The 26,646-nt window shown below is 56.9% G+C and overlaps 1 protein-coding gene across 2 annotated transcripts in view; it reads left to right on the top strand.

Moving 5' to 3' along the window:
• Positions 1–24,835, top strand: part of EFNB1 (ephrin B1) — a 50,904-nt gene extending 26,069 nt beyond the window's left edge. The window contains exons 2-6 of one of the 2 annotated variants that reach the window (XM_064669528.1): positions 3,776–4,053; positions 18,203–18,295; positions 19,179–19,307; positions 20,289–20,593; positions 20,928–24,835. In XM_064669528.1, coding sequence (XP_064525598.1) covers positions 3,776–4,053; positions 18,203–18,295; positions 19,179–19,307; positions 20,289–20,593; positions 20,928–21,134 — 1,012 coding nt within the window. In that variant the 3' untranslated portion in view covers positions 21,135–24,835. Of the gene's footprint in view, positions 1–3,775; positions 4,054–18,202; positions 18,296–19,178; positions 19,308–20,288 lie in introns of both variants that reach the window. The other variant, XM_064669529.1, reaches the window with a different exon arrangement.
• Positions 24,836–26,646: the final 1,811 nt, after the last annotated feature.

Below are 26,646 nucleotides of genomic sequence, written 5' to 3'. Positions count from 1 at the left end.
CCCAACATCCCGCTGCCAACAGAGCTCCCGTTGTTTACCCAACTCGGAGGAATCGGTTTACAAGGCTCACAAATACCCTTTTCACCTTTCCCATCAGAAAACACCTCCTGAAACAATGAGGAAATTGGATGCCGCCACCTGATCGGTCCCAGGGAACCTGCAGGGCCAGGAGCTGGGGGCCGGGAGGCTGTGGGGGGATGCCTGGCTGGGATGGCCGGGATGGTCCCAGCACGGCTCTGCGGGTGGGCAGCCGTGGGTGCCACCCAAAAACCACCTCCAGGGGCTTTAATGGATGGAGCTGCCGATAAGTGGAGTGATGGCCAGTGCTCCCCACCTGCTCAGCTGGCAAAAAGTACTTGTTTTAAGCTGTAATGGCTGTAGTTAATCATTCCCACGCCCTTGGACTCCAGGAGGAAGGATGTTACCTGTGAACTGGTGACGGTGCCACTCACAGACTCCCAGAATGGTTTGGGTTGGAAGGGACCTTAAAGATCATTCTGTTCCACCCCCTGCCATGGGCAGGGACACCTCCCAGGTTGCTCCAAGCCCCATCCAACCTGGCCTTGAACACTTCCAGAGGTGGGGTAGGAATAAAGCTGGACCATTCTTGTGAGTGATGGGCGAGGTAAAGGAGAGTCATACAAGGTGGAAGCTGTTTTTCAGCATTAAGTTTGAGTTAAATTTTAGTTTTCCTTGTATTTTTTTCCTCCCCACCTTAAAACAGGGAAATCAAACTGTATTTTATGGAGGAACAGCAGATTTCCCCCTCCCTCCCTCCCTGACATTACAGCGGGTGCTCTGAGGGCACGATGAATTTCCCTATTAATTTAGAAGTTGCTCTGTTCGTTTCTCCCGGTTAAGATAAATCTGAAGACGTGTCCTTGTGAAGACAAGTCAAGAGTGTAATTCCTTTTTGTCTTCAGCCATCCCTCTGAACTAAATTTCCTTGTCCCCAGAACTGGCTGCAATCCTGCGTTCAGGCAACACGCAACAATTTTTGGACTCTCCTTTTTTCCTCTCTTTTTCTTGTGATAAATGTAGCTTTTTACTGAGTATTTTAAAGGAGAATTTCCTGTAGAACTGGCCTCTTGCGTGGCAGGAGCTGTTGGTCTTCTCTAGGATGGTCATTACAAGCTGTTCTTGTGACAAAGCAAAATTTTTTGGGAACAGCCCTGCTTTTGGAGAAGAGAGAGGACACTAAGGGGGAAATGGAGGAGAAAAAAACAGGGAAATTGGAGGACAAAGGGAAACGTGTTGGGGGGGGAATGTGGCTGGCAGAGAGAAACAGTCAGAGGGAGCACCTCAAAAGCCCAATGCATGGTGAGATGGCTCTGTCTTGCTTGGTGTAGGAGATCTGGAAGATGTTCCTGGGCTAATTTCCAGGCCGAAGCCATGTGCTTCTGGAGCTGGGACTGAGCGGTCATGGCAGGGACTCGCCTTGTTGTTTTATCCTTTAAACAAATAAACCAAACATAGGCCCTGATCCTGGAGTTCCTCAGATGAGGAGGTGCCAGCAGGATGTGGTGCTGGGATGTTCTCAGCTGCCCCAGCTGCTCTATGGCCCCTCCCCTGTTTAAAAATCTGCTTGGCCCCATCCCAATAGGCTGGTGTCGTGGGGACCGGTTAGTTTGCAGGTGTTGGCCAAGGTTTTGGCCATGGAGGTTTAATAGGTCCTCCTGGTATGGAGATGAGGGTGGATAGCAGCTTTCTCCTCCTGCTCCGGCGGTGCAAGACATCTGCTTGACTTGTTTGTGGCTTCCTGTTTGGCATCTTCTGGGCAGGAGGGAGCTGGCAGGGGCTGGAGGAGGGAGCTTGAGTCACTCCAGAATCCTGTGCCAGGAAGCCTCTGACTCAGCCCAGCCGTGGAGTGTGGGATCCAGCTGCCTCTCGGGGTGGGAACCCAGGGCGAGCGTGCAAGTGTTCACTTGCACTGCGTGTCTGCGGCCGGGAGGGAGGGGCAGGGGCTGCTCCCCTGCTCCTGCCCGGCTCCGGCCTTGCGTCAGGGCTCCGGCCGTGGGTGGGGAAGCCTTTATCGCTCCCGAGGCTTTGGAAGCCCGTGCTGGCCACCGGCCAGGTGACCTACTTGGTAGTGTGAAGCGAAGCCTGGCTTACCTGCCGGTAGTGCCGCAGATGGAGCCGGACTGTGCCGTGCTGGCACCACGGTCAGCATCCCACCTGCATCCCTGAAAGCCCTTCAGGGGTCGACTTCCCAACTCTCTCATGGTCACCTTCTGCCAGAATCATGACTTGTGTAAAACTTAATCACTTCCCAAACCTACTGTGGCCAAAACCCTGCTGTACTGCTGGTGCCAGGGTTGGGATGATCCCGACCATCTCCCTGTGCCTGATGCCCCATTGTGCAGCTGCTTTGGATACTGCTGGAGCTGATATGGTGGAGGCAGAGCTGCAGCCACGCAGGGAGGATGGGCGGATAACCTGCCTGAATCCAGCTCCATGGAACTGTACCCACCATCCCTGTGCCAACTCTCCTGGGCTGGGAAAGGGCGGGCACCCCGGCTGCCCGTCTGATCTGGCAGCAAGGTGCACATGATGTCTGTGTGTCTGTCCCGCTGCTACCGAGCTGGCACCGAGCTCCGGAGCCGTGCCAAGGGCATCAGGGGGTGCGTGGGCTCTGGCTCCGCCTGCCAGCTCCCAGCCTGGCATGTGGATCTGTGGGGCTCCCGCAGCCAGAGGCCTGCTGCTGGTTCCAGCTCCGTGGCTTCTTGCTAAGACTTGTACTGGAGCCACGGAGCAGGTTGGTTTTGTGTGTTTGATCTTCCTTCCATGGAGCCTGCAGCTTCAACTGGAGCAGCTGGCTGGGGGCAGAAGGTGTCCCGGACCCCATCCAACCCCCAGGATGGACTGGGACAAGGATGGGCTGTGTCCGAGAGCGGAAGGGGAAGCGTGACCGTGCAGCCAAAATGCTTTGGTTTTTGCCATGCCCAGATTACATGAGGGAGTTGCAGCAGAGATAACTCTGCAGGAACATCCATTCCCACCTTATCTCCCATCAGGAACGCTTGTTGCCTACATCAAAGTAGATGATCTGCTGCTTCCCTCCTTGCTGCCCTAATCCTCTCCTTCATGCTGGAAAAACCTAATCAGAGCCTTGCCCCACCATAACGAGATCCGAATGCTAATTATCAGCATCTTGCCTTCCTTCCCTTCCCAATGCCCTGCCTTCCAGCCCCGAATAGCTTTCCTCCCTCCTTGCTCCTCTCCATCCGGTCCTCCCACGCTCCTGGGCACGCCGTTGAGCCTGGTGAGGCAGAAGTTGTCCTGCAGGATGCTTCCCTCCCTTCCATTTAAGGACAGGAATTCCTTGGGGAGCTGGGGCGTGGAAGGGATCCCTCCCTGCGCCCCATTGTCAGGACTTCTCCCTGTGTCTAATTATTGCCTGTCCCTGCAGGAAGCTCCTTGCCTGGCCGTCGGGCAGAGCCACGGCGTCTCCAGCCCGCTTGCTCCTCAGCCCTTTGTGGGAAGACTCCATTCCCTGTTGAATGCCAGGCTTGGGGCTGGGAAGGGTGCCCGCCCTTTCATGGCTGGCAAGCAGGACTGACCCAAGCCAGCCCTGGTTTTGTTGGAGGGAGCCCACACTGGCTCTGTTATATGCTGGGATGGGGAGGGAAGAGGAGAACTTAATTCTGGTGTCAACTATCTTGTAGAGGGGAAGCAGCAGAGTTGAAGCACAAAATAAATGTTGTGAGTGGGGTGGGATGGGCTGGTGTGGCTCCTGCTCCAGCATGTAGTAACCTCTCACCCTCCTCTCTTTCAGATTCATGACTGGGAAGGGGCTGGTCATCTACCCGGAGATTGGGGATAAACTGGACATTATCTGCCCCAAGGCGGAGCCGTCCAAGCCTTACGAGTACTACAAGCTGTACCTGGTGAGGAAGGAGCAGGCAGATGCCTGCAGCACCGTCATGGACCCCAACGTGCTGGTGACGTGCAACCGGCCCGAGCAGGAGATCCGCTTCACCATCAAGTTCCAGGAGTTCAGCCCCAACTACATGGGCCTGGAGTTCAAGCGGCAGCAGGATTACTTCATCACATGTGAGTCGCCCTCCTCCTCCTCGCCACTGGCCCTGGCTCGGGAGGGCTGCGGGCGCCTGGACAGTGTCGCCAGGCACTTGTGTGTGACTTGGCCGGTGCAAAGAGCTGACACGTACGGAAAATATGTCCCTCTGGATGGGAGCAGGGGGAGGAATGTGTCACTGGCTGAGTGGGGTCACCGGTCTGTGTCTGGCTGCTCTGCTGTCCCTGCCCCGCTTGGGGCCAGGAGCAGGAGCATGTCCCCAGGCAGGGTTGGCTCTGTGTGTCCGGAGCACTGTCATGCCTGGAGCTTATATTTTGCTGCCATCTTTGCTGGAGGCATTACAGGTCATTTGCAGGACTTTGCTTGGGAGAAAGAGGAATGGTGTCCAAGGAGATGCTTGTCCTTGTCTGTGGGTGCTGCCTCCAAGAGCAGCTCCGGCAGCGGGAAGTGCCAGTGGTGCGCAGTGTGTACTGTGATCCAGATGGCTGCAGAAGTCCCTTTTGTGTCTTAGTGCTTTTTATGGAGGGAAGAGTGAAGGACATTGGAATTTTCTTGGGGCCTGTTGTTTGTGCATGCAGGGGACCATTGCACAGGGGTGTATCCGCCTGTGCTGGCTCTGGTGTGGGTGGAGGAGGACGCTGGGGAGCTCAGCCATGTCCAGGCAGTGCTGCCAGCTCGCTCTTCCTCCCCTCCCGTCCTGCTCAGCCTGGCTGTTCCCGCCTGGCTCCGTGCATGCAAAGGGCACGGTGGCCGTGGCTCGGCTCCCTCGCCGTCACGTGCCATGGGCTCACCGGCGAGCAGCCGGCACAGGGGTCAGCCGCCCGCGTGGGAGGCGAGCGCCGGCCGGGGGAGCCGCCGCTTTCCCCTCCGTAAACAGGGTATTTTTAGCCTGGAATCTGCGGGAGGGGGCGGCGAGGCCGTGGCAGAGCTGGGGGCAGGAGGGGCTCTGCCGTAGCGCAGTGTCGTGGTGAGGCTGCCGGTGTGGACATCCCCCGCCAGCCCGGCCGGGGCTGGAGTTGTGCTGCAGAATAGCTGGGAATAAACCTGATGCAGAGGAAGCAGCCAGGCCCAGCTCTGGCAGGACAGCCCTGAGCCCCCCTCAGTTCTGTCATGGGAAATGGTTCTTAGTGCTTCCTGACGTGTGACTGAGTGGGTCGGGAGTGGTGGTTCTGCTCCCTGCGTGGCCATGGAGATGCCAGAGTGGCTCCTGGATGGTCAGACAGGAAGGTGTTGCTAACAGGAGAGGTGACAGGGGGGAGGACCTGGCACAACAACCCGCTGAGCCGGCTTGGCACAACGCGGTGCTGGCAGCGACCATGGGCTGAGTCACTGCCGGGCCGGACTCTCCTGGAGTGATGGTCACCGTCCCTGTGCCAGCCTGGGGACATCTATCACCTGTCACTCAGGGAACACCAGCTCTGCAGCCATCAGGGATGCAGGAAGCCCTGATTCCAGCCCGGGCACCGCAGAGATGGGTTTGGGATGCCAAAAGCCCTGGCACAACTCCCATGCAGACTCCCATCTCCTTCCCATATTTGGCACCAGCCTGATGGCCCTGGGATGCCAAAGTTCAGCCCTTTGTGGTCCCTCAGCTGATGAAAGGCTTGATTCAACACAAGCTTTGCTCGCAGTGGGCAAAGAGGGCAAAGAGGGGCCAAAATCACAGCCTTGGGTCAGGCAAACATCTTGAAGCACTTGGTCAGTGGCTTCTCTGTGTTTGGAGGTCAAGTTCAAGCATTGATAGGGTCATCAAACTAACGAGGGCTGAAAGAAGGGGTCCTCTGAGCTACATCCCATGGGACCTTCAGGCTGTAAAGAGCCCTCAAAGACAAATATGTTCCCCAAAACAAGCTCAGAAGTGGAGCAAAGCACTGGGAAGAAGAAACGTGAGATCCCTCATGTGTCATCCAAGTCCAGGAAAGTGGGGGCAGAGGGATTTACCAGCCTCTGAATTAGCCAAATTTTAAGGAGCTATTTTTCATTTCACACAAAAACTCAAGTGAAAATCAACCTCCTGGAGCTTTTGGAGGCGTTTTCACAAGCAGCTGACAGTGTGTTGCCGACTCCAAACGTGGCTCCCCAAGGGCCCCCGTGGCTTTGGGTCGGTGCCAGCTCCCCTCCAACGCTGCCGGCACACCTGGGGCACTGCAGGTGACCGGCTCCGGCTCTGGCTCGCTGTGGATCCGACGGGATGCACAGCCCGGATTTTGTAAAGCCGGCATAGCACAGTTTACAAAATCCTGGCTGTGCGTCCTGTCGGATGTTTGGCTGAGCCTTTTAAGCTCATTTTTTTAACATAAAATCCTATTTATCCTCTATTTCCCAGTTTCGGGCTGTCTAGGGAAGCAGCGAGCGGGGTGCTCGGAGCATCCCTGTGGGGTGTCCCCCCTCCCCTCGGGGGGCTGGCACTGCCCTCTGCCCCTTCCTTGGACCGTTTCTGACTTTAATTTCTCTTGACTCCTCCGTGCTTTGATGCGAAACCCCTCGGAGCCGGGAGCTGCCAGCTGAACTTTGGCCCCTGGGTGGGCTGAGGATGCTCCTGTGATCTGGCCATACCCTCTGCCGAGCAGCCCCAGGAGTTCTTTCTGCCAAGAAATAAAATAGCCAAAAAAACAAAGTCAAAAGTCTCCCGAGCAGACCACCCACGTGTTGTCTTTTTTTTGTCCCCCATTTTTTCCCCCCTCCCTCTCCCCAAGCTTTGCCTGGACACACAAAGGGTTTTTTTCCTTCCTTTTCATTTCTAAGCCGGGGAAGCGCCACTGAAGCCGAGGGGAGCAGGACGTGTGCCGCTGGAAAACCTGCCCACAGGAGCTGGGGGCTTCCCGGGGTCCCTCCCATTCAGGGCTGCTCCTCGCCCTCGCTTTGGATATGCCAAGCCTTGTTTAGGGACACTTTTATCATGGAGGGACACGGCCCCAGCCCTGGGCTTAGCAATGAAAAGGCTTTTGAAAGCCGACATTCCCTGTCCCTGTCCTCTCCGGAGCCTCACACCGGCCCCCTCCACGCCAGCTCCAGGCTTTCCTTGGAAGCATCTTTGGTCCAGAGGCTGGGCAGGGGAAGGTGATGCTTCTTCCTAAGCCTTTCCATAAAGAACAAGATGTGGCATCTCCTGCCTGCAGGTCCATGGTGAATGCAGAGGCTCGGGGGGACCGTGAGGCTCCAGCAGGATCTAGGCACCATCCCCAGGGTGGGGTGCTGAGAGGGCAGAGGAGCTGGGAATTTGGGAATTGAGTGTTCTTCTCCATGACAGGCTGTGATTTCTTCGATCCCTGGTCTCCCAGGTGCTTCCCTGCCTGCTTTTGGTGCCTGGGTGGGATTCCCTGTCCCTGGCATCCCATCCCCTCCCTACAAAACCGTCCTGCACCATGGGCAGACAGAGGGAAGTGTGTGCTGGTGGCTCTCCGGGCAGTTGCTCCTGCTGTGCTGTGTGGGAGGTAGGAAGGCAAGGTCCAACAGGAAGGAAGTTTTGCTTTTTTCCCCAAAGGGAAGTCTTTTCCCTGGTTCCTGGGCCAAACACAAAGCCATGGGCAGGCTGCTGGGAGCATCCATGGGGACTCCGGGGTGGTTTGTACTTGCAGACTGGTGTGTAGATGCAGGTTCTCCTGCCATTCCCTGGCCAGCAGTGAGGTTTGGATCATTCACAGCATCCTGATCAAGGCAGGCACGTGATTCCTCTGCCTTCTGTCCCTGCGGAGCTGGTGGAGAGGCTGGTGGCTTGTGAATGGCTGAAATGGGAGGAATGTATCCCAGTGCTTCAAAATTATCTGTTCAATTGCATTTTGGGCTGGCAGGAGCAAAAGGACACAGGAAAGGGGAAACTGAGGACTCTTCTGGGAAGATATTGTCCAGAGTTTGGGTGGGGGTCCTGCTTTGGGCCTGCAGGTCCCCTGCCACATGTGTGAGAGTGTGGCCATACCAACCTTTCTCCTCAACCTTGGTTTTGTGGATTTCTGGTGATTTTCCTTGTTTCCATGGCAGTCTGTGTCCCACTGGAGTGGCCCTCCCTCTCCCTGGTGCCTGTGCTCCCAGGATGCTCGTGGGCAGCTCCGGCCCCGCCAGGGCTCAGCCAGCCCTGCAGGTTCAGCTCCCTGCACCTCCCCTCCTAATTCACTCCGGCTCCTAATTGCGTTTGCTGCTCCTCTTTGAACTTGCTCCAGTTTCACTATCTCTGGTAATGAGGTGCCTGGATAGAGATCCATTAATCCCCATGTCCTGGCAGCAGGGCGGTGTGAGAAGGAGCTCCCGGTGTGGCTCCCTGCCATGTCAGAGCTCTGGATCAGAGAATCAAAGAATAGTTTGGATTGGAAGGAACTTTTAAAGGTCACTGAGCCCATCTCTGGAATGCCCCATCCTGGAAGTGTCCAAGGCCAGATTGGACGGGGCTTGAAGCAACCTGGTCTAGTGGGAGGTGTCCTTGCCCATGGCAGGGGGATGGAACTGAATGATCTTTAAGGTCCCTTCCAATGCAAACCATTTCATGATTCCATGATCTTCAGCTCAGTCAGGTCTGTGAGGGGTGTTGGTGGTGCCCAGCTGTGCTGGTGCCTCTGTGCTCTGGCAGGGACGTGCCTGGTGGTGTGTTCTTCAGCCTTGCACTTACTCCATCCTCGAACGGTCCCCCAGTTCGTTCTCTGTTTGGTTTTGGGGTTGTTGGTGGTCCTGGAAGCCCCTTCTGTGTTCAGTGGGGTGTGGGATGATGGAGACCGCCAGACAAACCTTGATCAGCCTTTTGGTGCTCTCCAGGCAGCTGTTTGCAGATGTGGTGAGCAGTGCCAAGGTGTTCTTCCAGGTTGGATCTCTCACTTGTCCCTCTGGCAAGCCCCTGGCACGGCTGCAGTGTCTCACCTCTCCCCTGAGCCTCTTTAAAGCACAAAGGCCTTGTTTGATGACAATGCTGAAGTAAAAGCGAGGCCGTGGTAGATGTTTCCCCATAAATCCAATGCGTTTGCTGTTTATTGGGAGTCTTTAAGCCCTTCAATCCATTTTTGATGTAATAACATCCGTAATCCAATCTAACGCTTTTTGGCAGCGGGATCCGGCGGGAGCGGATGTATTACCGAGGGTTGCGTTAAACCCCTTGTCTTTCATTTCTGTTTTTAGATGCAATTAGTCTTAACCTGGCAAGAGTTATTTGTTGTAAACCAGCGCTGCCGCTGCAACGCGGCTTCGTCCCTGGGCCGCGCTACGTCAGCGTTTTCAGTGTGGAGAGAGGGGTCACCTATGGACTCCAGCTGCCAGGATCATCCTTCCTCCCTTGGAATTTTTTGGGACACGTTGCCATACTTGCCTTTCTGGCTGTGCTCCTCCAGCTTCCATTGGTTTGGGAAGCCTTTAGCTGGTGCCAGCGTGTGTCTGTGGGGCCGCTGGAGCTCCTTCCTTGGGATTTGATAATTTCCTCCCTGGTTCCTTGGGATGGGGGCCGTGCCTGGGGGGTTTGTCAGCCCGCCAGCTCTTTGCTGATTGCATTTGAATGTGGCCACTTTCATGTGCTCCTCATCTTCCATCCCACAACTTGTTTGGTGGGGATGAGTTGAAAGCCCAAGTGCCGTTTGATGCCATGATGGGAGCTGTGAACTCCTGCTGATAAAAACCCAATTAACCGGTTTCCTCATTCTTCCCCCAAATGCATGCCAAGTCCTTGGCTATACCTGTCACATACCTGGGCCAAGCAAAGGCTGGTGGTATCCATCTGATTTTGGGGCTTTGCTCTCTGTCCCTGTCCTGCTGAGAGCTGATGGCAGAGGGTGGGTGGGACCCTCTCCTGCGTGAGATGCCGCGTGGGAGCCGGTGGATCTCTAACGTGTCCCACTCCTGACTTCAAAGCCGGGCTCTGGACATGTCAAACCCAAATAATGGCCCTTAGACAACACGCGGTTCCTTGTCTTGGAGCCTTGTCTGAAGACCGTGACCACAGTAAATGCGATTTTGTTGAGCCCTGTTCCTTAAGCCTCTGCCTCTTTTCTCTTCTCCTCCTCCCTCCTGACCTTTTCGGCTCAGCACTGTCCCCGGACAGCCCCTGGCAGCTGATCTCATGGCTCAGCCTTTCATGGCCCTAATAGGGATGAAAAGCCCCCTCCAAAAGGGCCGGTGTCCTGCACCCGGCCGGGAGGTAAATTCCCTGTGCTTTGATCTGCTCTGGGGCCGGGGGGCCCTGCCTGCCACAAACACCCGGCCGGGGGTCCCGGTGCCCGCTTAACTCCCTGGCTGCTGGGCAGCCTGGCCCTGCCCGCAGCCCTGGCACAGCCAAGGGTTTTGGAGATGGCCTCTGGGTTGTGTCTGCCCGGGAAATTGGGCTCCCTGCATCCCAGAATGCTGTTCCCCACCAGAAACGATTTTCAAGAGTATCTCTTTGGCACTGTCACGACCCATTAGTAGAAAATAAAACGTGTTTAACTCCTCAGTGCTCCTGAAAACAGAGTGACAAGCAGTAGTGAAGTGCAGGGGTGATGGCAGTGAAGAAGTGACATCTCCCCCTGCATCACCTGCCTGATCCTGCTCTGCCCCCACTCCTGGGACATTGGGAATCTGCCTGTCCCCCCAGAAGTGCTCCCTCAGCAGCTGTGGTGGGGGGCCCACAGCAAAGCAGCCCTGTAGTTTTTGTGGTGCATCCTCTCTTCCCCTTCCTCATCCTCCCCTTGCAGCCCCTGCTCCCCCAGCACATCTGCAGCAGGAGGACATGGAGATCCCAGGGCTTCTCCTGGAGCTGCAGCTGCACAGACCTTGGTGGATCTGGCTCTTCATCAGTGGTCACTTCTGAGGGCTTCCTCCATGACACGAAAGAGAGATAACGTGGCTCCTTTTGGATTAAACTTTAATTAAGAGACTCTCAAGGCAGAAGCAGCCATCAACTCGACAAGGAATTGAAACAAATCCTGGCATACTGGTGCATCCAGGAGATTTGTGCATGGATAAGTGCAGGCAGCTACTTCCTTGGCATGTTTTTTAAAATAACCACTTCTTCATCCAGACCCTCTCCCCGGGCTTTTCCCCTGGGATCCCCATTGCACTCGACTGCTCCCGTAGCTGCCAAAGTGCAGGGAAGAGGCTTGTAGGGACCACTACAGCTCTGACCTGGTGTGGAAGGGTCCATGACAGTGTGTGCTGGGTCCTTTTCCATGCCTAATTTCTAAAGATCTGTGTTTGTCCACCTCTGGACCAGACCAGCCATGCAGGCAGGGCTGCCCAGCGGTGTGAGGCACCTCTGGCATCTCACCTTTCCAGAGTGGATTGGTGTCACTCTCCATTCCAAGCCTCTTTGCCCTGAGACTGCTGGTTTTCTTGCTCTGTGTAATGGCTGTGCTCTTTGATCCCCCCTGGCAGTGCAGAGCAGGGGTTACACAGCTCAGGGAGAGGCGGCTGCGGGAGCAGCAGGATCGGGGCACAGCTGCTCCCCCCTCTGCAGTGGGATCTTCCTTAAGTTGGGGGCCAGAGAGGCCCCTTCCTCCACCATTACTCAGCAAGAGGGCAAGTCCTTGTCTGGATAATCAGGGGCTTACTTGGCATGTACTGGAAATGTCTAAATCCTGCAGCTCAGGGTGTTGCTGGAGACCGTTTGGTGCCGTGCTGGTGTCCTGGAGCAGAGGGCTGAGACCAGCCTGGGGTCCTGCCATGTGCTCCCTGGGAGCAGTGGATCAGTGAGCTCCTGCTCCAGCTGTTGTGGGGTGAAGCACTGGGAGCCAAGGGTGATCCTGCTCCAAGCTGGGCTCCTGTGGGTGCACGGCCACAGCAGAAGCAGTGCCTGGGCTGGCTCCTCTCCCAGCCATGGGATTATTTGCATCTCTGGGCCAGGAGTTGCACCCATGTCACCTCCCCACTTCCAGCAGGTTCCTGATGCTTATGCAAAGTTTGCCTTTAATTGCAGTGGGGTTTCCTCCCGGAGCTCCTGTCCCTGCCCCTGTCCCTGCCCGCTGCAGGGCACCTCCTCCAGGCAGCTGGAGCTTCCAGAATATTTGCACATGAATCAGCCTCTCCATCCCTGATAACCTGGAGTTTTCTCTGAGCCACTGGAGCGAGGATGGAGCCCTTAGTGGTCTTGGGAGCAGTGTTGGCTCCATGTGGGGAGGAGCTGGCGTTGAGGATGGCACTGTCCATCCCCATCCCCTTCCCAAGGGATTTCTGAGTCATCTTGCAGATGTTTTCCTACCTAACAGGAGAGATTTACACCCTGTTAAAAGGCAATAAGCGCTTTCCTCCCCTCCTGCTCCCAGCGGGGCCCACAAATGACTCTGGCAGAGCATCAGGTGGGGAATTACGTGGCACTTTCTTCCTGACCTGTAACCAGTTGCTTGGGGCGACCACAAAGTCTGCACAAATCATCTTCCTCTTCCAGCAACATGTAGTTTTTGTGGAAGGGGTGGATAGACCTGGAGACAAAGGGTTTATTTAGTGCCGTGTTCCCCCTGTGCTGGGCAGGGAGCAGGGCAGAAATGGATGGTGCTTCCACGGCTCATCCACATGGACAGCTTGCAGTGCTGCTGCTAAAGGGCCTGTGAGAGAGTCAGCAAGCTGTGGTCTTGCAACCAAGATGTGCTTTTCAGCCTGGATGAGGTTCCCTGCAATATAACAGTGACTCTTAATTATGATACTAATTAGGGTTGGTTATAATTTTCCACCAGAAAGCTGATTTAATGGGAAATTAGGTTTTCACTTAAGTGAAAGTGTTTGCTGTTGTTCTCCCTTTGCCCCAGGAAAGCATGTTGAGAGAGTGGAGCTGTAGCAGGTGAGGATGAGTGTGGTGTGTGTTCTCCTCCCTTCTTCTTTCCCCTGTCACTGGCTGACACTGCCAGCCCTGCACTGTGCGTGTCCCTCCACTCCCTATAAAAATTTAACCTTTTAATTTGATTTTGGGGGTGCTGGCCTTGGCCAGGGAGAGATGAACCCCATCCCTGCCAGACCCTCTGCGACGATTTTGATTCCCATTTCCAGCAGTGCATTTGAACTGGGGATTTTCCCACTGTGTTTGCTGGAGCAGGAGTGTGGGCTGGGATGTCCAGATTCCCAGGGCTCCACTGGCTGTCTGCAGAGTGACTGCAGGGATGGGCTCCCTCACCTTCCCAGTACAGATAGGGAGGGACAGAACGATCCCAGTTGGCTCCATGGCACTGGTGCTGGCTGCATGGGCTGGCAGTGCCCCTGATGCCAGGTCAGTGAGCAATGGGGCCACTCCTGGGGTCAGCGGTGCTCGAGGAGCAGCCTCCTCTTTCCATGCTGGACCGGGTGGCTGGAGCAGCTCTGGAGCGGCTCTGGAGCTGGCAGGAGGGTGTGTGAAACCCAAGCCTTGCACCTTCTGTGCCGAGCGGGGACAGGACAGGGCCGGGCTGGCTCAAACACACGTTTCGGGGGCCGGAGGGCCCCTTCCCGGCGCAGCTGCCTCGGGAAGGCTGGAAGGCTGGAAAGCTGCTGCCGGCCCCGCTGGCAGCTTGACAGCGTGGGGTGGGCTCCCCCCACACAGCCCCTGCCCCAGGCCTGGCAAACACCCCAGCCAATGTGCTGGAGCTCATGGAAAGGGTTGGGGAGATGTGTGCAGGGCGGGGGGAGGTGTGCAGGGTGGGGGGATGTGCATGAAATGGGGGGCTCATCTCCCCACAGCAGGGCAGTGAGGAAGTAGCAGTGATAGTGATATTAATACAAATAATAACGGGATGCCGTGAGTGGGGGCTGCGTGTCCCTGCTGCCAGGGAGGAGGAGGAGGAGGAGAAGGGGCTGTAACCAAGCTGTGCTCTCTGGAGGCCCCGAGCAGTTTGTGTGCAGCGGAGCAGGCGGGGAGCAGGCGGGTGCCTCTGCTCGGTGACCTGGAAGTGGCTCCGTGTCCCCTGGGGTGCCAGCCCTGGCTGGGATGGGGGAGGAGGGAGCTCGGTGCCCGTGATGGATTGGGCGCCAGTGCAGCACCTCTGTGTCAGCACCAAGGGACATAAAACAACTTGAAGGACCTGGAGGAGAGGGGAAGTGGCAGGAGATGGATTTTTATTTTAAGTAGAGTGTTTGTGGATTCCTGCAAGGATCTGTGGCGGTGTTGGAGCACACTGGAGATGTGTGAGACACATCTCCAGGGTGACCCATAAGGTCTTCACCTGTGCCAGGAGGGTCTTTCAGCCTAGCATGAGTGTCTTGGCTGAGTCAAGGCTGCTCTGCACCAGCTGCCCCTTGCCAGGATTGGTCCCTCAGCTCTGTTGGGATTGGGGTCAGGCTGCGGGGCACCGGTGGGTGCCGGTGGGATGCAGTCACCTCACCTAAAGTGATGGAAACACGAACCTTATGCAGGTCTGGGGGTAAGGGGGGCTTGGGGGAGGCGTCCGGGCTGCGGCCACACCGTGCCTGGCTGGGTCTGGAGCAGGGCTGTGGTGCACAGATGGAAGAGTGATTAAGAGCAATAAAAGGAAAGAGACTTGGATTCGCTACAGTCTCAGCACATTAATTGTGCTTTGGGGCCCAAATCATAACGCAGCCCTGCTAGAGGGAATCCAGGAGAGAAACCAAACATCTCGCTCTGTCCAAGGCTGACCATTTAAGAGACCCTTGCCTTCATCTCCTGCCAGGTATTACTTCCAGCGTCTCCCATCTGCCAAAACCCGAGTTCTCCTCTGAAATATTTTGAGGGGAAGAAGAAAAGCTTTGGTAACACTGAGTGCTGGTGTGGGGGAGCATTGAGATGCGAGAGCACATGCCATCACCTGCTTGGAGATGGGACTAAGAGGTTGTGGGGGCTCTCAGTCATCTATCCTGGCTCCTGGTGTGTGTCATGAGGCTGGACTTGGTGTGAGGAATGCCAGGAGTGGAGGTCCTGTCTGTGCTTCCGTGGTGGCTGAGCATCTCTAAATTGACAAGCAATTACATGGTTAATGGTATCACTGGTAAATCCTCATCACTCTCCGGAGGGGCTTAATGCTCCATTAGGGAAAGGCATCTGATGGCTCTGGGGGCTGGGAGAGGCCTTGCTCTCAGTGGAAGTCACCTGGCCAGAGGTTGTTTTTGCTCTCCCAGCCCTACAGCCAACCCACGAATCCCTCCAGAGTGGAACAGGGCTGGAAAATGCTCCTGTACACTCGTTGTCGCTGGAGCTGGATCGAGCCTCGCTCCTGTGGTGAGTGGAGGTGACAGTGTTGTTTGAGACCTGCCATTTCCTATTGCCTGGGTATTCCCAACTCCCTGCCTGGTCCCTCCGTGGTGTCACAGCTCTGCCTCCTGCTGCCTCCCTGCAGCTCCTCTCTCCAGCTCAGGGCTCTCCCACCTCTCCTGCAGCTGCTGCTGTGCCTGTGGATTTAACCTTTTCCTCCAGTGTTCCTGTGGGTTTGCTGACGCTGGATTCCATCGGCAGCTGAGGACTGGGGGTGTCACCTGCGCTCACCCTGAACGAGTGGCACAGGCGCTACGGGAATCCATCGAGTGCCTCCTGGATCCCATGTCTTCACTGGACCTGGGCTGACCTGATCCTGGAGCCTTCTGCTCGGGCTTCTTCCACTGGGAGAGCAGGAAACAGAGTGGGAGGACCAGCTCTCCATGGCTGAACTTCACAGGGAACCACGCTGGAGGAGCCTTCACCTGTGGGTCCTTGGGGACCCCCAGCCACAGCCCCTGCCCTGCTGGACCTGCTGCTCAGCACATCCCTCTGTCCTACGTGTTCATATCAAACTCACCAGCCATTGGACTCTTCACCATTGGGATGGATTTTGGAATTTTGACTTTTGAAAGCCCAACCAACCGTGTGGAGCATCCAGCTTTGCTCTGCCCCATTGTGGATTTATACGGAGCGTGGCAGCATGTCCTTGTTTCCAGAGGCCATTCCAAGACCATCACTGTGGGTTTTACAAGTGTTTTGCCCTTCTAGCTGCTCCTTTTTACATTACCTCAAGCAACTGCTTAGTTTTTCCAGGTGGTTCCCTCTCAAAGCTACTTTCTCCCTCATCATTAACACGAGCAGAACAAGAAGAACCTTTGTGCCCAAGTCCTGTGTGTGGGGCGGGAAGGAAGATGCTCAGCTGTGTCCCTTTGTCCATCCCTGTGGCTCCAGCTGCCATCCCTGTGGCTTCAGCTTCCGTCCCTGTGACTCCAGCTGCTCCCTCTGTCCTCTTTGGACCTTTAATGTTTTTGTTGTATCCAGACACAGCGTCTCTGTAGTTATTTGGAGGAACTGCTGTCTCCTGTCACTGCTCCCTTTGTGGGATCTCCTGGCTTCCACACTTGAGCCACGATTTGTCTGTACCTCGTTTTGATATAATTAGGTAATTATTTATAAACAAGACTCACGAGGCCTCACAGAGCCTGGTTTTTACAGACTGCCCTGTTCTCCCCGAATGGATGAACCTCTTTGACGTGGAGCAACCTGTGGCATGGAGCTGGGAAGGTGGGAAGCTGTTCATGGAGCAGCTTCAGTGCCGTGAGCTGGGATGTATCCACTTATTTCACCCCCAAACCAGTGCCTCTGGCCTGGGACAACTGAGCTGCTGTACTCTCTGCTGGAGTTCTCTCCTCGAGATGTTTTTATGGGGAGTATGAGCTCAGGCCCCTCCTGGCTGGATTCTGAAGAGCCTGAGCGGGCTGCTGGGGGCCTTCCTCCACATTCCCAGGCGTTTGTGTGGGGATTTGTGCTGACAGTGCTCCTGTCGGATCACCCGCCAGCGGATCCCAGCTGCCTGGATGCACAGCTCCATCCCAGGGGCCGTGGGAGAGGAGAGAACTCGGCCCAAGGACTTTGTGATCAGTAAAACATTTGCTGGTGCTTCAGACGAGAGCCTGGATTGCACAGAGGTGTTTGGAAAGAGCTGATGGACTTGGAACTGCTTCCCAGCGGGATCTGGATGTGCTTTCTGGAGTAACCCAGCGTGGAGGCTCATGGAGGCACCCGAGGGTCCTGTTGTGGGAAGGGGAGTGCGGAAGGACGACCTTGCTCTGTACTCCAGCCTCTTCCTACCCCCTCACTGACACCCAGCAGGGTCCAATGGATTCATCCCAAATTTCCACTGGACACCTGCCCTCCCACACCCCCGTTTTTGCAGGATGGAGGCAGGAATTGGGCTGTGCAGGGAACCTGAAACCCCGGGGCTGAGCTTTGGTGTTGAGGCTTGGGTAGGTGTTGGCTGCGCCGTGCCGGCCAAGTCCTGCCTTGTGTCTGGAAAACTATCCCTGTAGCTCCGTGATTCTCCGTCGCATCACATTCCCGATGCCGTTGCTGAGCTCTGCCTGGGTTCTGTTGCTTCCCTGGGTGAATAAATCCCTGTGCTTGGATTTGGTGGAGCACTGGGATGCCACGATGGATGGAGGTGCCAGTTTGGGAACCATTGTGATCCCTGGGCAGGGCTGGCTGTGTGCCAGCGCTGCTCCACACCTGGCACAGCATCCATGTCCAGGGCCCTTTTGGGGTCAAAAACCAGATTTTTGAGTGTGGTCAGCAGAATCTGCCCTTTAGGTGCTTAATTCTACAGTCTCCTGGTTTGGGTTTTTGATCTCTCCTGTCCCCCCTGCCCTGAGCTTTCCCCACTGTGGGGAGAGGGCTGGAGGGTGGGGCTGTTCCCTGCGGGATGGCAGCAGGAGCTGTGCGGTTCCCTGCGCTCCCGCAGGATCCAAAGGCTTCAAAATCTGTGCCGGCTACAGCGAAAAGTTAATGTGAATTTAAGTGACTTCTGCCCTGCAATTAGAGCCCCTGGAGCCCACTGGGGCTCTGAGTTTACATTCTTCACCGAGGCACAGGGTGTAATTAGAGATGTATAATTTAAACTGTGCATATGCAAGTGTTCCCATTCTGCACCAGGAGCAAAGGAAATTATCCAGGAATTAAAGGGGGAGGAGGGTGCAGGCAGGGAGAATGGCTCACTTGTGTGGATGTGGCAGTGAGGGGAAGCTGGAGGGATCACGTCCTCACTGCTGCAGGCAGCTTTGAAGGGGCAGGAGCTGGGAATTCAGTGGGCTCCGGACGGGGGTGTGAAAATGTGGCTGTAATGTGGGCTCAGGTGGGAGGTGCTGGGGGAGAGCTGGGACCTGGCAGTGCCAGGGGACAGCGGGGACCTGACTGGGGACAGCAGGGACCTGCCTGGCAGTGCCAGGGGACAGTGGGGACCTGCCTGGTGGTGCCCATGGAGAATCGGACCTGCACAGTGGTGCCAGGGGACAGTGGGTGCCTGCCCGCCTGTTCTCCCAGGAACCTTGTATAACATTCCCTCTCTTTTCTTGCAGCCACTTCCAACGGGACGCTGGATGGCCTGGAGAACCGGGAAGGAGGGGTCTGCCAGACGCGCTCCATGAAGATTGTCATGAAAGTGGGGCAGGGTGAGTCCTGCCGTGCCCTGGGGTCTCCTGCTGCCCCTCAGCTGGGGTCCCTGTGCTGCTCTGGGGGTGGTTCAGGATTCCAGGGAAGCTGAGGCCACACCAGCTGCTCCCGGGAGCCCGGGTTAGTTGAGCAGAATTCCATTTTTAGGATCTTTTCTCCTCCCTTTTTTCTCTTGCCAATATCACACATGTGCAGAGCACTGGGATTCAAAGGGAGTGATTGTTCCCGGTCACCTCGTGGTCCGTGTCCCAGTGGGAAGCGAACTTGGCATGGAACCCATGAGCTGTGCGAGTGCCTTGGGGAAGGGCTGGCACAGGCAGTGCCCTCGTGACTTCCCGGGTATCCGAGGAGGGGTTGGAGCTGGGCAGGGGTCAGGGACTGGGCTTGGCAGCTCTCAGCTGTCACTGGTGGCAGTGGGACACCAGGGGTATCACCATGGGCTCTTCTCCTGGAGCTCCTGCTCCCCATGCTGAGCTGCCTCCCAGCCCCAGCCATGCCCCGGGCTCGTTTCGGCCCCGACTCAGATGCGCAGCTCCCGATTCTGCTTCTCATTATTGTGTTTGCACGTTGGGGCCAATATTTATAATAAACAGGCAAAGCTGTGCTGCAGCCTTGGCCTCCTGCCTGCCCTTCCCTTCCTCCCCCTGCCCGAGCAAGAAACCTGCCCCAACCCACGCACAGGAGCTCCGAAAAGAGAAAACCAGGGAATTAGGGTGGGGACCTGCTTCCCACAAGCCCTGGAGCAGCTCAGCTTTGCTCGGTTGCTCTCAGCATCTCCCATCACTCCTGTGCCCCATGGGAGCAGCTGGGATTTAGGGGCAGAACAAGCTGCTGCCATTCAGGTGGAATTGAGGTTTCTCATCCATCCCTCCCCTTTCCCAGATCCGAACGCGGTGATCCCAGAGCAGCTGACGACGAGTCGGCCGAGCAAGGAGTCTGACGACACGGTGAAGATGGTCACGCAGAGCCCGCGCAGCAAGATCCCGGCGGTGGAGGAGCCCGGCAAGCCGGGTGGGTTTCCCAGGGACCCCTGCAGAGGGATGGGGCTCTGTCTTACAGCTGGAGGATGCTGGCCTTGTTGCATGGATCCCAGGGATACCAGGCTCTCTGGATCAAGGATCTGGATGGGTTTCCCATGAGCATTGTGCCCATCTCTGCCATCTCTGCTGCTCACAGCAGCTCCTGCCCCAGCCCAGGGACCCTCAGGCCTGGCACAGCCTGACTGTGGTGAGGAGCAGCTTGGGTTTGTTTTCCCAGCTCCTGGCAGGAGCTTTGCAGGGAAGTGCTGTTTCAGCACTCTTCTTCCTCCTCCTCCTCCTCGCTGCCCATCTGTTCCTCACTGTACATCTGAGAGTGCTTGGAGGAGGCAAGGTCCTTGGGTTTGTGAGCCGAGCCCATGTGAGAGCCCTTTGAAGATGGTTTCCTGAGTTCCTGACCCCGCTGAGAACAAAATGAAATCAGACAGAGCAGGGAAGAGTTGTTTTTTTCTTCCCACCTGGATCAACTGCTGAGCGCTCCCTCCTTGGGAGCTGTGGCTTCCCTGGCCCGTGGGTCAGTAATCAGATATTGGGGGGCTCCGGGTGTCAGGGCCCACTTTCACCAGGACATCCACGTTGGTTTTGGAGAGCAAGGGCTCCCACGGTGCAGGCTGATGGTCACCTGGACACAAGCAATGCTCTGCTCCATAGGCTGGCAGATGGAAAGGGGGAGCAGTGATGTGGAGTGAGGGAGAGGACACAGGATTCCCCTCCCTGCGGATACTCAGGGTCCTGCCCAGTCCTTCCCAGGGATGTGTTGGTCTGACTGGGGTGGGAAGGTGGTGAGGGGTCTGCTCCCCTCCCTGGAGCCACGGATGTTGTGCTAAGTTTGGGGGGCAGAGAGGGGTCCAATGGATGACTCGTCCACCTGCTCCACATATGTGATCCACACACGGACAGAGCACGGAACTGGCTGCCTGGCAGGGTCTGAATCCCCTCTCCCTTTGCCTTGCAGGCTCTGTCAACCAGGATGGCCAGGAGACCCAAGGTCCCAGCGACGGCTTCCTGAGCTCCAAGGTGGCCGTGTTCGCGGCCATCGGTGCCGGCTGCGTCATCTTCATCCTCATCATCATCTTCCTCGTCGTGCTCCTGATCAAGATCCGCAAGCGGCACCGGAAGCACACGCAGCAGCGAGCCGCAGCCTTGTCCCTCAGCACCTTGGCCAGCCCGAAATGCAGTGGGAACGCGGGCTCGGAGCCCAGCGACATCATCATCCCCTTACGGACTACAGAGAACAACTACTGCCCGCACTACGAGAAGGTGAGCGGGGACTACGGGCACCCCGTCTACATCGTGCAGGAGATGCCCCCGCAGAGCCCAGCCAACATTTACTACAAGGTGTGAGGAGCAGCCTGGGAACGGCCGATGCAGGAGCGCGGGAGCACCGGGCGCGGGGGCCGCCCGCCCCGGGCTGGCGCCGGAGGGAGGAAGCGAAACGACCCCCCGGCACGGCGGGGCAGCGCCGGGGCTGCGCCGGGGAGCGGATGGCTCACGCTCACGTGCTGATTCTCCCCTTTGTATTTAGTTTTGTAGTTCTCAGCTTTTGTAATCCCGAGACTCGAGGGTGAGCCTTCAGCCTCCTCCTCTTCTCCAGACTGTGGCTGGCCGTGGGGGCGGGCGCCGTGCCTTTCCGTGCTCGGGACACCGCTGGCAAACCCGGAGACTCCACCTCCCCTTTTCGTTCTGGGATTTTCCCTCCGTCCTTGCTGAAGTGCCCATGTGCCGGCGCTGCGGGGGTCCAGGAGCCTGGAGCGACGCCGGGGCCGTGTCCGAGGAGCAGCAAGCGGCCGCGGGGGGATGAAGAGGAGGAGGAAGCTTTGCCACGGTGCCAAGATGCAGACAACTGTGCAGGGAGGAAGCTGGCAAACCCGATTTACTACTACTACTATTATTATTATTATAATTATTTTAATTTTTTTGTAACATTTTTATTTTTGTGAATTCCGGGCGGGACTCCGGCCCGCCGCCTTCGGGCACACGCCATCGCCTCCTTCCAGCACGCCCGTCCCCCCAGCCCCGGGGCACGTCCCGCTCCCGCCGCTGCCCCTGGAAACCTTTGTGTTCGTAGCTGTTGACTCTTGTTTTAGTCTCTTTATAAAAAGAAAGAAAGAAAAAAAAATATTCTATCTACACCCTGTCTCAAGCATTCAGTGCGTGAGGGGCCGGGGCTCCTCCTGCCCCGTGCGGAGCAGCTGTGGCCCGGCAGCCCTTCCCGACCCCTCTGGAGCATCCCACTGTGGAGAAAAGCCTTTGGGTTTCCATTGGGCTGGAGCTGAGCCTGCTGGAAGCAAAGTAGGGGGTGGCAGGGGTAGCTGCAGAACCCCCAAGCTGGGCATGCTGTGGGAGGTTGTCCTTGGAAGGGAAAACTGGAAAACAAATGTTCCCGACCCACAGCTCATGCCGGAGGTATCAGGAGGAGGCCGGCGCTTGGGGCTGGAAGCCCCCCAGGAGGCTGGAGTACTGGGCTTGGCTTGGTTGGGAGCTGAGCCAAAGGCTTTTCCATGCCCCTTGGTGAGACCTGCTTTGGGGACCAGCCTTTGCCATGCCTGTCCCCCCACCCTGCTCCTGGCACAGGAGTGTCCTTGTCCTGCCACCTCCTCGGGGTCCCACAGCCTGGGCTCCCCGACCCTTGCCTTGCCCATCTCCTGCCTAACACTGGACAGGGTTGAGCTTTTCTGGTGGGATCATTCCCTGCTTCCTCTTCCTGGGAGGACCTGCTGGCGCTGTGGCCAATGCCAGTGGGCATGGTGGAGCTGGCTGTGCCCTGTCACCCACCTGTCCTCTGGCTGTCCCCCTTTCCTCACTTTCTTTTCCTTCCAGCAGTAGCTGCTTTTGCTCAGGGAGCAGGAGTGGGGCCAGCAGGGCTGCTCCGCCTGGGCTGTTCCCGCCTGTCCCCAGGGCCCCGAATCCCGTGTTAGGAAGTGCCCAAAGAGCGAGGGAGCTGCTCTGCTAAAGTGCCTTGACGAGGAGTGGGCAGGGGTGGGGGGGCAGAGCAGGGACGGGGGTCCCGATGCTCGGGGTGTCCGGTGACTCGGGGGTTCTGGTGGCTCGGGTGCTGTGCTGGGGTTTGACCCCCAGCGGGATGGGAGCATCCTGGGGTGTCACATTGTTGGGTTTGTGGTGTTCTAAGGCAGGAATTCGGGCCGGAGCGGAGCAGGGTGTCCCAGCTCCCCTCCTCCCCTCAGCATCCCGAGGTGATTTGGTTTCCAGGGCCCCGAACCAGCTGCTTCCCTAGGGAGGGATGAGCTGCAGTGGGTGCTCCTCCCTGCCCTGCCCCTCTCCCTGTTCCCCCGTCCCTCCACTGCTTTTCCCCACGTAGCACCTTCCGTCCCTCTCTTTTCCATGGCATCCGTGCCAGTGCTGCCCACCCTGGCCCGGGAACCATCCCCACCAGGACACTCCATTCATTCCCCGCTGGGGAATGGGATCTGCTCTTGGAAATCCCAGAAAATTGTGTCTTAAAAAATCCCCCTTTCCTTCTCCTGTGTGCCAAACCTCGGCCTGTGGTTCCCCAAGTGGCAGAGCCCTGGCTGGGCGGTGGTGGCAGTGGTGACAGTGACAGTGGAATCCCTTGGGAGCAGCGGCCGGAGCGGAGGGGCAGGAGAGGGACAATGTAGTTTTGGTTTGGTTTTGCAGACGATGGGAGGGAATCTGGCCACGGGTTGTACCAAAAGTGATCTGACAGTGCTGGTGGCTTCCCACAGTGGCCATCCCCAGCTGACATCCCCATCAGTCCAGCTCCTGCTGGGAACAGCTGGAAAACCTTGTAAATATGTGAAGAAAGGGTGAAATCAGAACTCTTGGTTTTTGTCGAGCACCTCAGGCTGCTGGGTCCTGGATCGGAGTGTGTCCCTCGGGTTCTTTTCATGGAAAGTATTGAAGTTTGGTTGATTTTTTCTTTTTTCTTTTTTTTTTTTTTTTTTTTTTTTTTTTTAATTTTTTTTTTTGTTTCCTCCCCGTTTTGTTTGTGTAAATACTAGTCTTTTTTGGAAGAAATAATGTAAAGATGTTTTGTATAAACTCCGAATTATTTTCTGGTTGCTTTTTCTTAGAAAAACAAAATGAGAACTTAAAAAAAAAAAAAAAAAAGAAAAAAAAAGAAATTTTAACCACGAGAACGGGTGTAAAACATTGTCATAGTGCTCAGCGCTGGAGCCCACGGGCTGTGCTGGTGTGGGGGCTGCTGGGGGGTGGCACTGGGGGGCTGTGCCTTCAATATAATGCAGGAACGGATGGGCTCCAAGCAGAGAGGGAAACTGGGAGTCTGGGATTCTATTCCATTGATTCCAGGTCAGACCTGGCTCATTCCCAGTGAGTTTCTGGCTGCCCTGGTTCCGGGCAGAGCTTTGAGCCCCAACCTGGGCACGGGCAGAGACTCGATGACACACGGTGACCTAAAGGAGCATCAAATTTATCTCCTTATTTATCTTTAACCAAAAAAAAACCCAACCTGGGGATGCAGAACTCAGTGCAACATCCTGAGATCCTGCTCTGCTTTTCCAGGCCTGTGGAGCTGCTCCTGGTGCAGATTCCTTTCCCAGCTATCCCTGTTTTCCGTCTGCCAACTGCCTGTCTCTGCTTGGTGCCTGGGCCGGGTTGTTCCTCCTCAGCCCTGCCCACCTTGGGTCCCTGCCCACAGGGAGGTGGCCGTGCCCACCAGAGCCACCTCTGGTGTCACCGGCATGCCTGGCACTTCCCTGTGGGCAGCCGGAAGGCAGCTGAGAGTTCCCAGTCCTCCCAGTGGCTCACAGGAGCTGGACTGGGATCTGCATTATATTGACAGAGGGGTCCTTGGAGGATCCAGAGGCACTGGAGCAGGGATGGACGTCCCTCCCTGCATCCCAGCAGTGCCTCACACCAGCACATCCGCACCACGCTCCCACATTTCAGAGCTGTGACCACGTCCACATCCCACAGCGTCACATCCGTCCCGTGTCCCGAGGGGGGACTGTCCCCACGATCAACCAGCCACGGGGCTGCTGCCCAGCCCTGTGCCACGGCCTCACCGGAGCATCCGGGCTGCCAGTTCCCTTGTCCATCCTCCGCTGCCGTTAGCCGAGAGGTGGATGTGGGCTTGGAGCCCGGATGCGGCCGGTGCCTGTGTGGGGCACACGGGATGGGGCTTTGGTCATGCGGGAATGGTTTGGGATGCTGGGCACGGAGGGAACGAGGCCCCTCTGTGCCAGCACCTCCTCAGGGAGCGGCTGCTCCTGGGCAGGGGCACATCCCGGATCAGGCCTCGGCATCCCCGCGCTGGTTGATCCTCCTGGGCTCCCGGTGGGGCTCCGGTGGTGCCGGGATCCCCTCGGCCGTGCTCCCTGGCACCGCAGATTTTCTTTCTTCGTGTCATGTTCCTCGGTTTGATTCCTTTCACCTTCTCCCAGCTCTCCCTCCCAGTAGCATATCATCGGCATCGGTAACCAGCTCTGTGGCAGCTGAACTCCATGGAGCCGTGATGGAACCTGATATATTGTTAAATAAAAGGGTTTTTTTCCTATGGAATCTTGGCTGTCTCCTGTGTGCTTTTTTCCTGCCCCAGGTTGTGTTTTGAACAGCCACAGCCTGGGCTGAAGAGAACTGGGAAGAGTTGGCTGGTGCAGATCCTCACTGGCATGTCCTGGAGGGATCTGTTGGGTTTGGTTTGGTCAGCAGCAAAGCTTGGAGTTTTTTGTCCAATATTTGCAGCATGGACTCAGGGTTGGATGGACTCAATGGTTTTAGGATTGGATGTGGATGGATATGGTTGGGTACTCAGTGGATATGGTTGGACTCAGTGATCTTAAAGGTCTTTTCTAGCCCAAATGACTCTGATTCCATGTCTCTGTCCCTGAGGAGACAGAGGCTCCTCTGAGGCCACCAGCTCCCCTTGGACACAAACCCTGGGCTCAAGGGGCTGGTTCTTGGGCACAGCCAGAGCCACTGGGACCATGCCAAGAGTCTGCTGGAGCGAGCAGGGACTGCCGGGATGGGGGTCGGGCTGGGGGGGCCCTGGGTGCACCAGCAGTGCTCAAATGTGGTTTACTGGTTTGAAAATCCTCCCTCTCTTCGTGCTTTGATCCCAGTGGGAATGAAATAACATTTTTAATTTTAAACAGCTTCACTGGTCCCTGATGCCCGAAGGGAGAACTGTAAGTGCCAAACGTGCCGGGACCTGCCAGAGGAGGGAGAAGTGCTTTAACAGGTTCCCGGAGCCCACACCCGGCTGAGGAGCAGGAACGTGGCAGGTCCCCCCTGCTCCGGGGCTGCTCCAGGTGGGATCAACATGGACTCAGGGGTGTGGACCCTGCCAGACCCACAGGATTGCTCCTGGTGCTCCACGTGTGTCCTGAGGCTGCTGCAGGGGGGGTTCCATAGGGCAGGGGTGCAACGGAGCTGCATCATCCCAAAACACGGAGTTTTGGGAGCCTCTGCACTCCCCGTGATCCCACCCTGGTGCAAGGTCCTGTGGAAGCCCCTGGACTGGGAAGGGTTTGCTTGGGAGCACCCTCAGCTGTGGCTGTGGTGGGAGGGGATGTCAGGCCGCAGTGCCTGTGCCCGTGGGGACACGGGAGCCGAGGGCATGCGGTGGCTCCGCTCCTGAGGGCCGGCTGGCAGGGAGGGATCAGCAGGATCTTACCCCGGAGCCTCCAGATCTGGAAAGTTCATTAAAGCTGCAGAGCTGCTGATGGTTTTGGATGTCCATCAGGAATGGAGGAGTTATTTTAATTATTTCACATAAAGGAGCTTTCTGTCGAGTTTATTAACTCACCCTTGGCCGGATCCCGCTCGGGAGTGGGGCAGCTGCCAGGTCAGCAGAGCTGGAGCGTTTTGAGGGAGTGGGATACTGGGAGTGGTGCTACTGCCACATGCCATGGCCAGGGTGGCACCCACATGGAAGGGGAGCTCATATGGGAAGCACCTTTATGACCTGGTTAAGTGATGGGAAACTCAAAGCACCTTGGAGGTGGCAGGGAATGACAGATCCACAGCACTCCCAGCTCTGCTTTGAGACCAGGCTCGACTGGAGCTGGGACATCAGGCCACCCAGGGCCGCTGTGGGGCTCAGGATGAGCCCTAGTGTGGGGAGCACAGGGCAGGGGCACCCCCAGGGTTCCCGGATCATTGGCTCCATGTGCCGGGGCCGTGCTGGGGGCACTGGTGCTGGCAGGGTGCTCTGGAGTTCCACCTGCCCTTGCCCTCCTATTCCCAGCACTGCCGAGGTATTGCCATCCCTGGAGCTTCCCTCCCTGCCCTGAGCAGTGGTTGCTGCTGCCCATCCATGGGATAAACCAGCCCTGGGAGGCAGCAGGGATAGAGCTGGAGCACCAGTGCCT

Source organism: Pseudopipra pipra, chromosome 13 (assembly GCF_036250125.1).
Source record: "Pseudopipra pipra isolate bDixPip1 chromosome 13, bDixPip1.hap1, whole genome shotgun sequence".
In the NCBI taxonomy this organism is placed as follows: domain Eukaryota; kingdom Metazoa; phylum Chordata; class Aves; order Passeriformes; family Pipridae; genus Pseudopipra; species Pseudopipra pipra.
Note: the sequence above shows the minus strand (reverse complement) of the source record. Positions and strands in the feature narration are given on the sequence as shown.